Genomic DNA, 13,575 nt, shown 5'->3' with positions numbered 1-13,575 from the left:
CCGGTGCGCCTGGTACCTACTACCATACCCCGTTCAAAGGCACTTCAATATTTTGTCTTGCCCATTCACCCTCTGAATGGCACACATACACAATCCATGTCTCAATTGTCTCAATGCTTAAAAATCCCTCTTTAACCTATTTAATCTACACTGATTAAAGTGGATTTAACAAGTGACATCAATAAGGGATCATAGCCTTCACCTGCATTCACCTGGTCAGTGTATGTCATGGAAAGAGTTTTGTATACTGAGTGTATATTGGCATATCAGGCTACAGGCTAGGCCCAGTTCTCCATCGAAAATGGACATAGTGAAATGGTGCACTCTGTCTCCCGCCACATCTGCAACCATGTGGCTTTTAATTTTTAATCTGCAGAAACCTGTAGGAGAAGGGAGGAAGAGGTTAAAGAGAGTGGAGGCTGGGGGAAGGAGGGGGGAGCGTGGGGCGAGGGGGAGTGTGGGGAGGGAGGGGGGAGCGTAGGGGGGAGGGGGAGCGTGGGGGAGTGTGGGGGGAGTGTGGGGGGGAGGAGGTACTAGAGTATTTTAAGAAACCTTGATCCCCTGTCTGACAGATGAGCTATCACCAATACTCAATCAGAGTCAAGAGACTAAAATAAAACATGAGAAAGAACATAACGCTGTGACTAATACTTGCTTGTGTCTTACTAAGATCCTCTTTGTGTCTGTGTGTAAAGATTGTTCTCCTCCTCGTCTGAGGAGGAGCAGGGATCGGACCAAAACGCAGCTTTTGTGGAATACATAATGAGATTTTATTGAAACAAGACAAACACGAAACACACTTGATAAATTACAAAATAACAAACGACGTAGACCGACCTGAACATGAGAACTTACATAATACGAAGAACGCACGAACAGGTACAGACTAAACAAACGAAACAGTCCCGTGTGGTACAAACACTGACACGGAAAACAATCACCCACCAACAAACGGTGTGAACAGCCTACCTTAATATGGTTCTCAATCAGAGGAAACGTCAAACACCTGCCCCTGATTGAGAACCATATAAGGCTAAATAACAATGAACCTAAACATAGAAACAAATAACATAGACTGCCCACCCAGCTCACGTCCTGCCCAACTAAACAAAGCTAAACAAAGGAAAATAAGGTCAGGAACGTGACACTGTGCCTGTTTATAGATCTGTCACCAGTCCTGCCCTTTCCTTGCCTGTATAACAATGACCTGTTGTCTGTCGAAAATACTCCAAGCTAATATACTCCAAGCTAAAATACTCCAAGCTAAAATACTCCAAGCTAATATACTCCAAGCTAAAATACTCCAAGCTAAGCTAACATTTCTCTGCCTCACGACTGAATCTGTTTTGCACATGGACTAGAGATGACAGTTCCTTAAAAAGTGGACTGCAATGGATATATGACAACATCTGCAACCCCACGAGTCTTCTGATGCTATCCTCATAGAAATAGAATAAGATGACTATATTATTGAGGTATTGCATAGTATTATACATTCTCTGTCTAAGAGACAATGTTAGGGTCAATTCCATTTCAATTCAGTCAATTCAGGGTTTGCTTTTCAATTAAGAAAATAGGAATCGGAAATGGAGTTGACCATGCTCTGTTTCTCTCTGTAGATATAGGCTACTACTGCATACTGTACACGTATGTAATAGCTAACCTCCTCCTCTCCTCCTTCACCCCTGTAGGTAATGTGGGTATGCAACCTGTGCCGTAAGCAACAGGAGATCCTCACCAAATCGGGAGAATGGTTTTCGGGGCCGGGGGAGAGGCAGATGAGCCTGGATGGCGGCCTGAACGCCCCGCCCACGGGGGGTGACACCCAACGGGGGGACAGGAAGCTACTCCGCTCCAGGTCCCAGGCCCCGCCCTCTTCCAGCGTTAACGCAGGGGCGGTGCCCGACGGAACGCATCAGCCACCAACGGTACCGGCCAAGGGAGCGTTGGACACCATGCCGGCTTCACGCGCTCGGAGCGAACCACCACGAGACAAGTAGGACATCGTCGACACAAACTCTCTAATCCCTAAAACACTTTCACCTGTCCTCTCACAATCCCTGCTTTCACCCCTCTGGCTGTAGAGGCTCAAACCAGAGTCTACGTCACTGTATTGGTTATCTAGGGGCCTGTTTTGATTGCTGATAGTACTTAGTATTGTTGTAAATGCCACTTTGTACAATCAATCAATCAAATTTTTTTATAAAGCCCTTTTTACATCAGCAGATGTCACAAAGTGCTATACAAAAACCCAGCCTAAAACTCAAAACAGCAAGCATTGCAGATGTAGAAGCACGTGGCTAGGAAAAACTCCCTAGAAAGGCAGGAACCTAGGAAGAAACCTAGAGAGGAACCAGGCTCAGAGGGGTGGCCAGTCCTCTTCTGGCTGTGCCGGGTGGAGATTATAAGAGTACATGGCCATTTAAGGCCAGATTGTTCATCAGGATGGTCAAATGTTCATATATGACCAGCAGGGTCAAATAATAATAAGTGGTTGTACAGGGTGCAACAGATCAGTTGACTTTGTCTCATCCACTACTATTATCACCTACCCTTAAACCCTTTGATTGTAGACGCTTAAAGGAATAATCCACTCGAAAGCATCTTTTGGTATTTTGTTTTTACTTCTTAAGATGCATTTTGCGTCATCATGATGATGTGGCAAGTTATAATTCGCTTTTTGAAAGTCCTCTATCTTGAAAACTTGATTGCTGGCATGCAAAACATTTTGGGACTGTATCAGAGTCTAGGTATTAAGTATGTTGACCTGGGCCTCTTTTAGATGATATGATAGCTTTTATATTGGGTCTTTTTTTATTGTTGTACAGTTGAGTCGTGTACAGGTTAGTCCTCTTTAATATATTTGACTTTGTTGTGATTGGATGAATTAGGCTAATGCAGCATCTGTTTTGTCTAACAGGGTCTTGTTGACACCGTCAGTGTACACACATAGTCTCATTTGTCTCATTCAACATTGGACATACTTTGGCCATATTTTCTCCGCGTTTGACAGGAACTCAAATCCTCTGATGTTGGGAGTGTCCCATTTTCGGTGTTGTGGTATATGGGTTGCAGCACTTGATTTTTTAATCCCCACTGGATCAAAAGAAATAGTGCTGTCCAAGCTTAGCCAAAGCAGAAGCTGGGTTACATGTTTTATTCTTGAAAGGTCCATGATTAATATATTTTGTTTTGCGTCTAATGGGTGAGTCCATTTCGGTCCGGCCTGAATGTGCCACTCAAAATGCTGGCCCTATTCCCCACTGTTGTTGGATGATCCATACCCAGGTTAACCATCAGTAGGAACATTTTCCCATGGAAATAGAATCTCATTTTAGTTCTGTACATATTCCTCCATTTTGAATTATTTCCCTGTCTTTATCATCATTGCTTTCAACCAGTAATAACTGATACTGACCATAATTTATCCAGTATACCTGAGTAGGCTTTTTTGTTATGTTACTACATGGTATTATATCAACAAAACAACAAGTGTGTAATGTTATATCAATGTCCATTATGGTCACCCTTCTCTTCTCTTCAGGAAAAGACCTGTGTCCCTCCATGAGCAGAACGGTAAGCCTGGTGGTCCTGGTCGTGGTAGAGGAGGCCGGGGACCCCCGGGGAAGCTTCAGACCGTGGCCTCCCAGGAGGAGTTCTGTGGTCCTGGGGACATAGACTGGCGGGACGGCCGGCACCTGGAGAAGGTCCGCTCCCATGACTACCCCGACGGTGGCGACCAAGGAAATCGCCCAGACCTCCGGAGACGCCCCCCGGAGGAGGATGAGCTGGAGCGCAAGCGGCGCCAGGAGGAGGAGTTCCAGACGCGTTACCGCAGCGACCCCAACCTGGCGCGCTACCCGGTCAAGCCGCAGAAGGAGGAGCAGGAGATGCGCATGCACGCCAAGGTGTCGAAGGTGCGCCACGAGCGGCGCCACAGCAACAACGCCATCAATGAGGTGGGGCTGGAGGGTGGGGGAGGAGGGGGAGGGAACATGGGGGATGTGCCTGAGAATCGTCTCCGGAGGGGCGGCGGTGGGGGTGGTGGAGAACCGGACCGCAAGGCATCCTTGGAGAACCACCGCGCCTACTCCATGGACAGGACCGTGGGGGGTGGTGGGGGTGGCGGAATGGGGCAGGGACCCCAGGGAGGTCCCCCCCTCCTCAAACAGAACCAGAACCACGGACCCCTTCAACCATCCGGTGGTGGCCCACGAATGGGCCCCCATCCTGGTGCTCCTCACCCCCACCAAGGACCCCCCCCTCCAGCAGGCTGGGACCCCCCTAAGGGACCCCACCCCAGCCAGCTGGACCCCAATTCCCAGGCAGCCATGATGCACAAGGCTAGGAAGGAGAAGTCCGAGGACAGCCTGCTGCGGAAGGACTCCCAGAGCTCGGACCAGTCGGAGTCGCTGCGGCCTCCCCCACCCAGGCCCTACAAGAGCAAACGGGGCGTCAATAAGAGGCAGATGTCTATCAGCAGCTCAGAGGAGGAGGGCGCCTCCACGCCCGAGTACACCAGCTGTGAGGACGTGGACATGGAGAGCGTCAGTGAGAAAGGTCAGATTACTGCTCTCTCTCTCTCTCTCTCTCTGTTAGCTCTTCTCATGTCAATATGATTGGTCATGCAATCAGATATTTTAACATTGGAAGAATGATCAAATCTGTGTTGAGTTGGTGTTATGGCTAACTATATGGAGAGTATCAGCAAGAAAGGTCTGATTCTTCAGTTTTCTATCAGATCGAATCATCTATATTAGCTGGCTTTGTGTCAGTGTTGTGGAATCACCAAACTTTCGTTAGAATTTATGGTTTTATGGTCACCTGTCGGGTGTCGCTACGAATGCAATATTCTTTCTGAACTTTTTTGTTGTTATCAAAATCGCTTTGCTCTAGGTTTCCATCAAAATAAAGAATTTAAATGTACATGTCAAAGTTTGCTGGGACTGTATCTGTGCTATAGCCCTGACTCAGTACACTGTCATTCACCCAAACAGCTGAAGCCAAAGCCTATTGCTTCCTGTCCTGGAACAGGACTGGACAGCTCTCTTTTATTTAGGAAACGTCCTGTGATTTAGGCCAGCAGATTTGGCAGAATTAGGTCAGTGGCTAGTGCGGCTAACACTACGTAAAACTTCCCCGCCAAACACCGGCTGCATCCTGCCGTTAACGGATAGGATTTAATCGAGTTTGGGTGTCGCCATGTGGCCGGCCGCATGTTCAGTTTTGGCCTCTCGTTTGCTCACGCCGGCCTGCAACAGCTTTGCAATTCACTCTTCTTGACTAAATTCAGCTATGCTATTTTAGCGGTTAGCGTGTCGAGGGAGGATGCCATGACGACGGTTGTCGTTTTGTTTATCTGTGTACTCATCTCACTCACCGCTAACCACCACCACTGGTCGCTCCAGGCCAATCCCAATCCCAAATTAGATGATCAGATTAGGTTAACACATGGGAATAGGGTGTTTAATGGGGGCGACAGGCGGAGAAATAGTTAGAAAGTTAGCTGTCGTAGCTAGCAAGTGTTTAGCAGTGTTTACTTTAGGAGTACGCCAGTCCCAATCCAGCATGGGATTTACATTTGATGTTGTCCGCGGTAAACAAATTCAGAGACAGGACAAGGCTAAACGCTAAATGTAGCTATGTGAAGTGTAACTCAGCTGTGAAAGCCTGGGTTCATGAGGACAATGTATGTCCAATAAATACTGCTTCATTCTATTCTTTTTGGATAAAGTATTGATGGTATAGATGGATATATGGTTGGTTAATCTTACAACGAGACAGTTCGGTCAACTTCCGTGTTGTTGTGTGTTTTTCATTTACAGTAAAACACTTGAACTTCTCCAAATTGTAAGCGAGGGTACAGATACACCCCAAACCTACTTTATATTTAGTAGACCTGCGAGACAGCTTTACTGCTGCAATCAAACCAGTCAAATGAGATAGTAAAACTTTTATGCCATGTAGTCTAATATCTTGTTGGGAGGTTAGCAGTTTGAATACGCTCCTGATGCAGGCGATATTTTGCAAAATGAACTAGGGCCTTTATAAAAGTCCAACGAGGACACCTTTATGAAATTAAGAATCTATTTTATTTAAAGATGCATTTGGGACTGATTTAGGAGCTAAAAGTGTATTTTGGGATTGAATAAGAGTTTACTGTTTACAGTTAAAGGAGGGAGTGGAGATTCAGCCAGTCTGATTGGTTGGCTTCCTCAAAGGTGTCAAGTTGTTGAAGATAATATAGTAAGGAGGAAATGACAGGAGAAATCAGACCTAAGGTTCATTTTAGTGTTGATGCTAATTCTTCAGTGTGTATTTAGACCGTGTGTGTTTGTGTGTGTAGGCCGATCCGTCTGCGATGCCCTCCTGATGACCTCCTGATGACCTCCTTCAGGTTAAATCACATAATTAAATAGAGCACTATAATATACTATAGTATAATGTAAGCACTATAGTATAATGTATATAATAACACTGTGATACATTGTTATGCATCACATACATCATAAATACATTATTCACAGAAGGGTTGTCAATTCCTGTCAGATTAGTGTAAAACCTGCAGCATTGATATCTGACCTTACTAGAGGGTCAGGGTCAAGTCAAATCTGAATCTGGATCAGCCTCTAACATTGACCAGATTTATCCCTGTTAATAGAAATAGATTCAGGATGAGAGGGGATAGTCTCCAAATGCTCTATGTTTTTGTAACTGACCTCTGACCTGAGTTTTTACAGGTACATACAGGAGACGTTGTTTTAGAATAGCTAAACATTCATCATCGGTAGTTATTATTAGCCCGTTAGCACCCAGAAAAGAAGTGCCCAGATCGTGTGATCTGATGTACAATATTCATCTCTTAAAAACAGAAAAAGGAACCGTCAGCACTCTGAATGGAGGAGTCAGCAGGAACGTTTTGAAGTAGTTCCCCCATTGCACTTTCAAATTTCAGATTGCGCTTTACATTTTTTAGATCTCACTTCCAAATCAGCAAACAGTTGAGTTGCACCCCTCAACTTTAACCCCTACATCCTCCCTCCTCTCCTGACCACTTACTTTCCCTTCGCTCTTTATACACACGTCTCTGATCAGTGTCCAAGCTGGCCATGGTCCTGTAGGTTCAGGGACTTGTCCCTGTTTCTAAAGTCATACACCAAAGTCCCCATCTAATTTCATCCTGCTATTCTGTTGAAGACTTAAAAGGGTGGATGAGGCCTTGAAGGAGGTATGAGGCTTTGGAGGACGTGTGGGACTGGGTCGATGGGTAGAGCTGGTCTGGACTGAAGTGTGGCCATTCTCCAGTCTCTCTGTCTCTCCACCATCTGTCAGTATGGCTGGTAATGAGAGTTGGGCGACAGACAGACAAGGTCCCAGTTTGTCCCCTTGTCTCCTGGTGTGTTGGACTGAGTTGACTTAGTCTGACGGCGACTGAAACTGACTTTCTCGTTTTAGCTTGAACCTCTCTCTCTCTCTCCATCTCTAACTCTCTCCATCTCTAACTCTCTCCATTTCGAACTCTCTCCATCTTTCTGTTTATCTTATCTATCTGTCTCTCTCTTTCCCTCTCTCTTAATTTAATTTCAATTAACAGGCTTCAATGGCATGCGAACACATATGTTTACATTGCCAAAGCAAGTGAAATAGATAATAAACAAAAGTGAAATAAACCATATTAAAAATATACAGTAAACATTTCACCTACAAAAGTTCCAAAAGAATAAAGACATTTCAAATGTCATATTATGTCTATATACAGTGTTGTAATGATGTGCAAATAGTTACAGTACAAAAGGGAAACTAAATAAACATAAATATAGGTTTGTTTGTCCTTCACTGGTTGCCCTTTTCTTGTGGCAACAGGTCACAAATCTTGCTGCTGTGATGGCACACTGTGGTATTTCACCCAATAGATATGGGAGATGATCAAAATTGGATTTGTTTTCAAATTCTTTGTGGGTCTGTGAAATCGGAGGGAAATATAGTATGTGTCTCTAATATGGTCATATATTTGTCAGGAGGTTAGGAAGTGCAGCTTCCACCTAATTTTGTGGGCAGTGTGCACATAGCCTGTCTTCTCTTGAGAGCCAGATCTGCCTTCGGCGGCATTTCTCAATAGCAAGGCTATGCTCACTGAGTCTGTACATATATCAAATCAAATCAAAATCAAATTTTATTAGTCACATACACATGGTTAGCAGATGTTAATGCGAGTGTAGCGAAATGCTTGTGCTTCTAGTTCCGACAATGCAGTAGTAACCAACAGTAATCTAACCTAACAATTCCACACTACTACCTTACACACACACACAAGTGTAAGGGATAAAGAATATGTACATAAAGATATATGGATGAGTGGTGGTACAGAACGGCATGGCAGATGCAGTAGATGGTATAGAGTACGGTATATACATATGAGATGAGTACTGTAGGGTATGTAAACATAAAGTGGCATAGTTTAAAGTGGCTAGTGGTACATGTATTGCATAAAGATGGCAAGATGCAGTAGATGATATAGAGTACAGTATATATACATATGAGATGGGTAATGTAGGGTATGTAAACATTGTATTAAGTGGCATTGCTTAAAGTGGCTAGTGGTACATTTTTACATAATTTCCATCAATTCCCATTTTTAAAGTGGCTGGAGTTGAGTCAGTATGTTGGCAGCGGCCGCTAAATGTTAGTGGTGGCTGTTTAACAGTCTGATGGCCTTGAGATAGAAGCTGTTTTTCAGTCTCTCGGTCCCTGCTTTGATGCACCTGTACTGACCTCGCCTTCTGGATGATAGCGGGGTGAACAGGCAGTGGCTTGGGTGGTTGTTGTCCTTGATGATCTTTATGGCCTTCCTGTGACATCGGGTGGTGTAGGTGTCCTGGAGGGCAGGTAGTTTGCCCCTGGTGATGCGTTCTGCAGACCTCACTACCCTCTGGAGAGCCTTACGGTTGTGGGCGGAGCAGTTGCCGTACCAGGCGGTGATACAGCCCGACAGGATGCTCTCGATTGTGCATCTGTAGAAGTTTGTGAGTGCTTTTGGTGACAAGCCGAATTTCTTCAGCCTCCTGAGGTTGAAGAGGCGCTGCTGCGCCTTCTTCACAACGCTGTCTGTGTGGGTGGACCAGTTCAGTTTGTCCGTGATGTGTACACCGAGGAACTTAAAACTTTCCACCTTCTCCACTACTGACCCGTCGATGTGGATAGGGGGGTGCTCCCTCTGCTGTTTCCTGAAGTCCACAATCATCTCCTTTGTTTTGTTGACGTTGAGTATGAGGTTATTTTCCTGACACCACACTCCGAGGGCCCTCACCTCCTCCCTGTAGGCCGTCTCGTCGTTGTTGGTGATCAAGCCTACCACTGTAGTGTCATCCGCAAACTTGATGATTGAGTTGGAGGCGTGCATGGCCACGCAGTCGTGGGTGAACAGGGAGTACAGGAGAGGGCTCAGAACGCACCCTTGTGGGGCCCCAGTGTTGAGGATCAGCGGGGTGGAGATGTTGTTACCTACCCTCACCACCTGGGGGCGGCCCGTCAGGAAGTCCAGGACCCAGTTGCACAGGGCGGGGTCGAGACCCAGGGTCTCGAGCTTGATGACGAGTTTGGAGGGTACTATGGTGTTAAATGCTGAGCTGTAATCGATGAACAGCATTCTCACATGGGTATTCCTCTTGTCCAGATGGGTTAGGGCAGTGTGCAGTGTGGTTGCGATTGCGTCATCTGTGGACCTATTGGGTCGGTAAGCAAATTGGAGTGGGTCTAGGGTGTCCGGTAGGGTGGAGGTGATATGGTCCTTGACTAGTCTCTCAAAGCACTTCATGATGACGGAAGTGAGTGCTACGGGGCGGTAGTCGTTTAGCTCAGTTACCTTAGCTTTCTTGGGAACAGGAACAATGGTGGCCCTCTTGAAGCATGTGGGAACAGCAGACTGGGATAAGGATTGATTGAATATGTCCGTAAACACACCAGCCAGCTGGTCTGCGCATGCTCTGAGGACGCGGCTGGGAATGCCGTCTGGGCCTGCATATATTTCCTTCATTTTGGGTCAGTCATAGTTGTCAGGTATTCTGCCGCTGTGTACTCTCTGTATAGGGCCAAGTAGCATTCTAGTTTGCTCAGTTTTTTTGTAAATTCTTTCCAATGTGTAATAATTATCTTTTTGTTTTCTCATGATTTGATTGAGTCTAATTGTGTTTCTGTCCTGGGGCTCTGTGGGGTCTGTTTGTGTTTGTGAACAGAGCCCCAGGGCTCTTCTCCAGGTTAATTTCTCTGTAGGTGATGGCTTTGTTATGGAAGGTTTGGGAATCACTTTCTTTTAGATGGTTGTAGAATTTAAAGGACCTTTTCTGAATTTGGATAATTAGCGTGTATCGGCCTAATTCTGCTCTGAATGCATTATTTGGTGTTTTACGTTGTACAAGGAAATTATTTTTCCCAGAATTCTGCATGCAGAGTCCATCTAACTCTATCTCTAACTCTCTTCATCACTTTCTGTTTGTCTTATCTATCTGTATCTCTCGATCTGCCTCTCTCGATCTCTCTACTCTCTCTCTCTCTTTCTCTCTGTCTTTCTCTCGCGCCCTGTCTCTCTCTCTCACTCTCTCTGTCTCTCTCTCTCTCTCTCTCTCTCTCTCTCTCTCTCTCTCTCTCTCTCTCTCTCTCTCTCTCTAGGTGATTGGGACTGCCATCCTCTGGATCCTGCAGTGTGGCATGTAAGTTTCAGGAGAAAGTGACAGATTTGGGTTTTGCTTAAGCTGACTCAACTCAGACTCGCCACCCTAGGACACGCACACACAGACACACACACACACACAAATGCACACATAGACACACACACAAACACACGCAGACACACACACACACACACACACACACACACACACACACACACACACACACACACACACACACACACACACACACACACACACACACACACACACACACACACACACACACACACACACACACACACACACACACACACACACATGCACACACACACACACACATTCTGCCCTATTAGTTTCATTCCCCGCAGTGTCTGAGTAAGTGTGTGGGCATACTCTACCCACCATTCATTACTAAATATAGATTCTTACAACATTATACAGTCCAGTCTAGAGATAATTGCTTGGAGTGTAAATTGATATAGTATGTGTTTATTGTGGATGGGCATGTCCCTCCTAGTTGGCCTGGGTGGGAGAGTTGTCCTCACAAGGGATGTAGAGACTCTCTGTCTTTCTCTTTCTCTCCCTAACTTGTTTTTACCTTTCTTACCCTCGCTCCTCTCCCTCTCTGTCGCTACCTATATCCCCTCTCTACCACACCCCCCTCTCCGTCTCTCCCTCTTGCCTCTCTCTCTGTCTGATGGAATTAAATCTCCCCCTCTCCCCTACTCCCCCTCTACAGCATCCAGTGACATGGCAGCCGTCCAAGGAGGGCGACCACTTAATCGGACGCATCACTCTGAGCAAAAGGTCGGCCATGCCCCGCGAGGCAGGCTCCTTACTAGGGTTAAAGGTAAGAGGGAATCACTAGCGGCATCCCTTTCAATTACTATAGTATTACCCCATTAACCGCTGTATATTGTGTACTGAGACCGTTGGGTGTAGGACATCAGAGCCCCAGGCTGTGTGATGGTGTGTTGTCAAAGGATGTGTATAAAGGAAGTCTGGGGAAACTAGCACACTAACCACTGTGTATCTCTGTGTACTGAGCCCACCCGGGTCTCTAACGTCTGACCTCCACATTAGGTAGCCTCGCGGTTAAGAGCGTTGGGTCAGTAACCGAAAGGTTGCTGGTTTGAATCCCCGAACCAACTAGGTGTGGGAAAAAATCTGTTGATGTGCCCTGGCGCAAGGCACTTAACTCTAATTACTCCTGTAAGTTGATCTGGATAAGTGTCTGCCAAATGACTGAAATGTAAGTGATGCTAGTGTACTATCCACAAAAGTATATAATAAAGGAAACTATGGGGACATACTGTAGATTTGTACTCGGCTGGGACAGTATCCAGATTGTCATATCTTCATACTGACCTTGTACCTTCCCAGGATATTCAGTGATACTGGCACTGAACACAAGGGGCAGTGTTTTAATTACACTGTTATCTCTATGTACTGAGCTCTTGGTCTTGTGTCTGAGCTGCCCCTGTTCTGTTTCTCTTCTAGGTTGTGGGTGGGAAGATGACAGAGACAGGGAGACTGGGGGCCTTCATCACCAAAGTCAAGAAAGGAAGTCTGGCGGACATTGTTGGCCACCTACGAGCTGGTAAGCAACGTCGAAAAAACATTCAGACATTCAGGGTTATCTGCTGGAGAAGTGTTGCACATCAGTCTGGTAGCTCTGTCAGATTGTCTGTGTGTTCTTTTTGAGCTGCGAAAATCTAAAGTTTCTACCCGAACACTGCTTGTGTTGTGAACAGAGGTTGTTCAGTAAAGAGCCAGGCCAGGTTAAAAAATAGAGGTTAAGACAACGTAATAATTCCATGCGCCAGCGTTAGAAAACAAACACATTCATTTGACCAGCGCTGTTGCTGATTCTACAGAATTAGTTTTGAAAACGTTTCCAGTGGTCGGGACATCAAGAAATAAAGTGGCTGTAGATCATTTGAAAAACATTTCAATTAATAGAATGACAGTAAAACAATTCTGCTTTAGTTTGCTGAGTACACTACGATTTATTTTCCACTTTGATGGTGAACTTTCTGTACCTGGTAACATTCACTTCTAGTCATTTTCACTCCGGCTCTGGTCCAATGATTTTTAGTTTTTTTCCTAACACTTCTGCATGGAATTATTAGATTGTCTTAAACTTTGTTATCTTTAACCTAGGCTCCATGCTTACCCATGAATCAGCTGTTTTAATGTCGGCCATCTTGTTTCCTGGTTTCTAGGTGATGAGGTACTGCAGTGGAACGGGAAGTCGTTGCCGGGAGCAACCAAGAAGGAAGTGTACAACATCATTCTGGAATCCAAGGCGGAGCCTCAAGTGGAAATAGTTGTCTCAAGGCCTATTGGGTAAGACTGACTTCCTGTGTGAAATGCTAAATTCCCATTTTGGAATCGTTGTGCGATACACTGCAACTATTGTGTGACTATTTTGCACTGTGTGGCCATTTTGGACTATTATTACTATATTGCGTCTTTTATGTGCCCTTTTCTGACTATTTCTAATTTTGAAGTGAAATGTTGACGGCCATTGTCTTCTTTACCTAAAAGATCTATCCACCGCATCATTTCCAATAACTTCTTGAGAAAGGTGTATAGAGCGTATCAGTAAGTACATACGTATTGTGGACATGGTGACCGCTATGTCGTACGGTAGTCCTTCCCTGAGGCCTAACCCTGATGTAACCCCTAACATCCTAGACCTTAGAGAGGTCTAGTTCCCTCTCTTCTCTCAACCCATACGTCTCTCCCCTGTGCGGGTATGAGCTACCGCTCTCTAACCCAACACCCAGTTTGTGTACGTGTCTGTGTTTTTCCTTTTCGATACAAACAAACATACGATTGAGGTATTGTATGTGCTGGCACTCTGTATGAAATGGGGATTGGTGATGGCTGTTGGTCAGTGACT

General features: G+C 45.5%; 1 protein-coding gene across 6 annotated transcripts in view; it reads left to right on the top strand.

The window, feature by feature from the left end:
• Nucleotides 1–13,575, top strand: part of LOC139568548 (regulating synaptic membrane exocytosis protein 1-like) — a 126,444-nt gene that overhangs the window by 63,271 nt on the left and 49,598 nt on the right. For all 6 annotated transcript variants that reach the window (XM_071390463.1, XM_071390458.1, XM_071390460.1 and 3 more), the window contains 7 exons: nt 1,692–1,996; nt 3,545–4,560; nt 10,666–10,706; nt 11,407–11,517; nt 12,168–12,267; nt 12,893–13,016; nt 13,218–13,274. In XM_071390463.1, the coding sequence (XP_071246564.1) occupies nt 1,692–1,996; nt 3,545–4,560; nt 10,666–10,706; nt 11,407–11,517; nt 12,168–12,267; nt 12,893–13,016; nt 13,218–13,274 (1,754 nt within the window). The remainder of the gene's footprint in view (nt 1–1,691; nt 1,997–3,544; nt 4,561–10,665; nt 10,707–11,406; nt 11,518–12,167; nt 12,268–12,892; nt 13,017–13,217; nt 13,275–13,575) is intronic.

This window comes from Salvelinus alpinus, chromosome 2 (assembly GCF_045679555.1).
Source record: "Salvelinus alpinus chromosome 2, SLU_Salpinus.1, whole genome shotgun sequence".
Taxonomy (NCBI): Eukaryota; Metazoa; Chordata; class Actinopteri; order Salmoniformes; family Salmonidae; genus Salvelinus; species Salvelinus alpinus.
The sequence above is the reverse complement of the archived record's forward strand: the minus strand, read 5'-3'. Positions and strand labels throughout refer to the sequence as shown.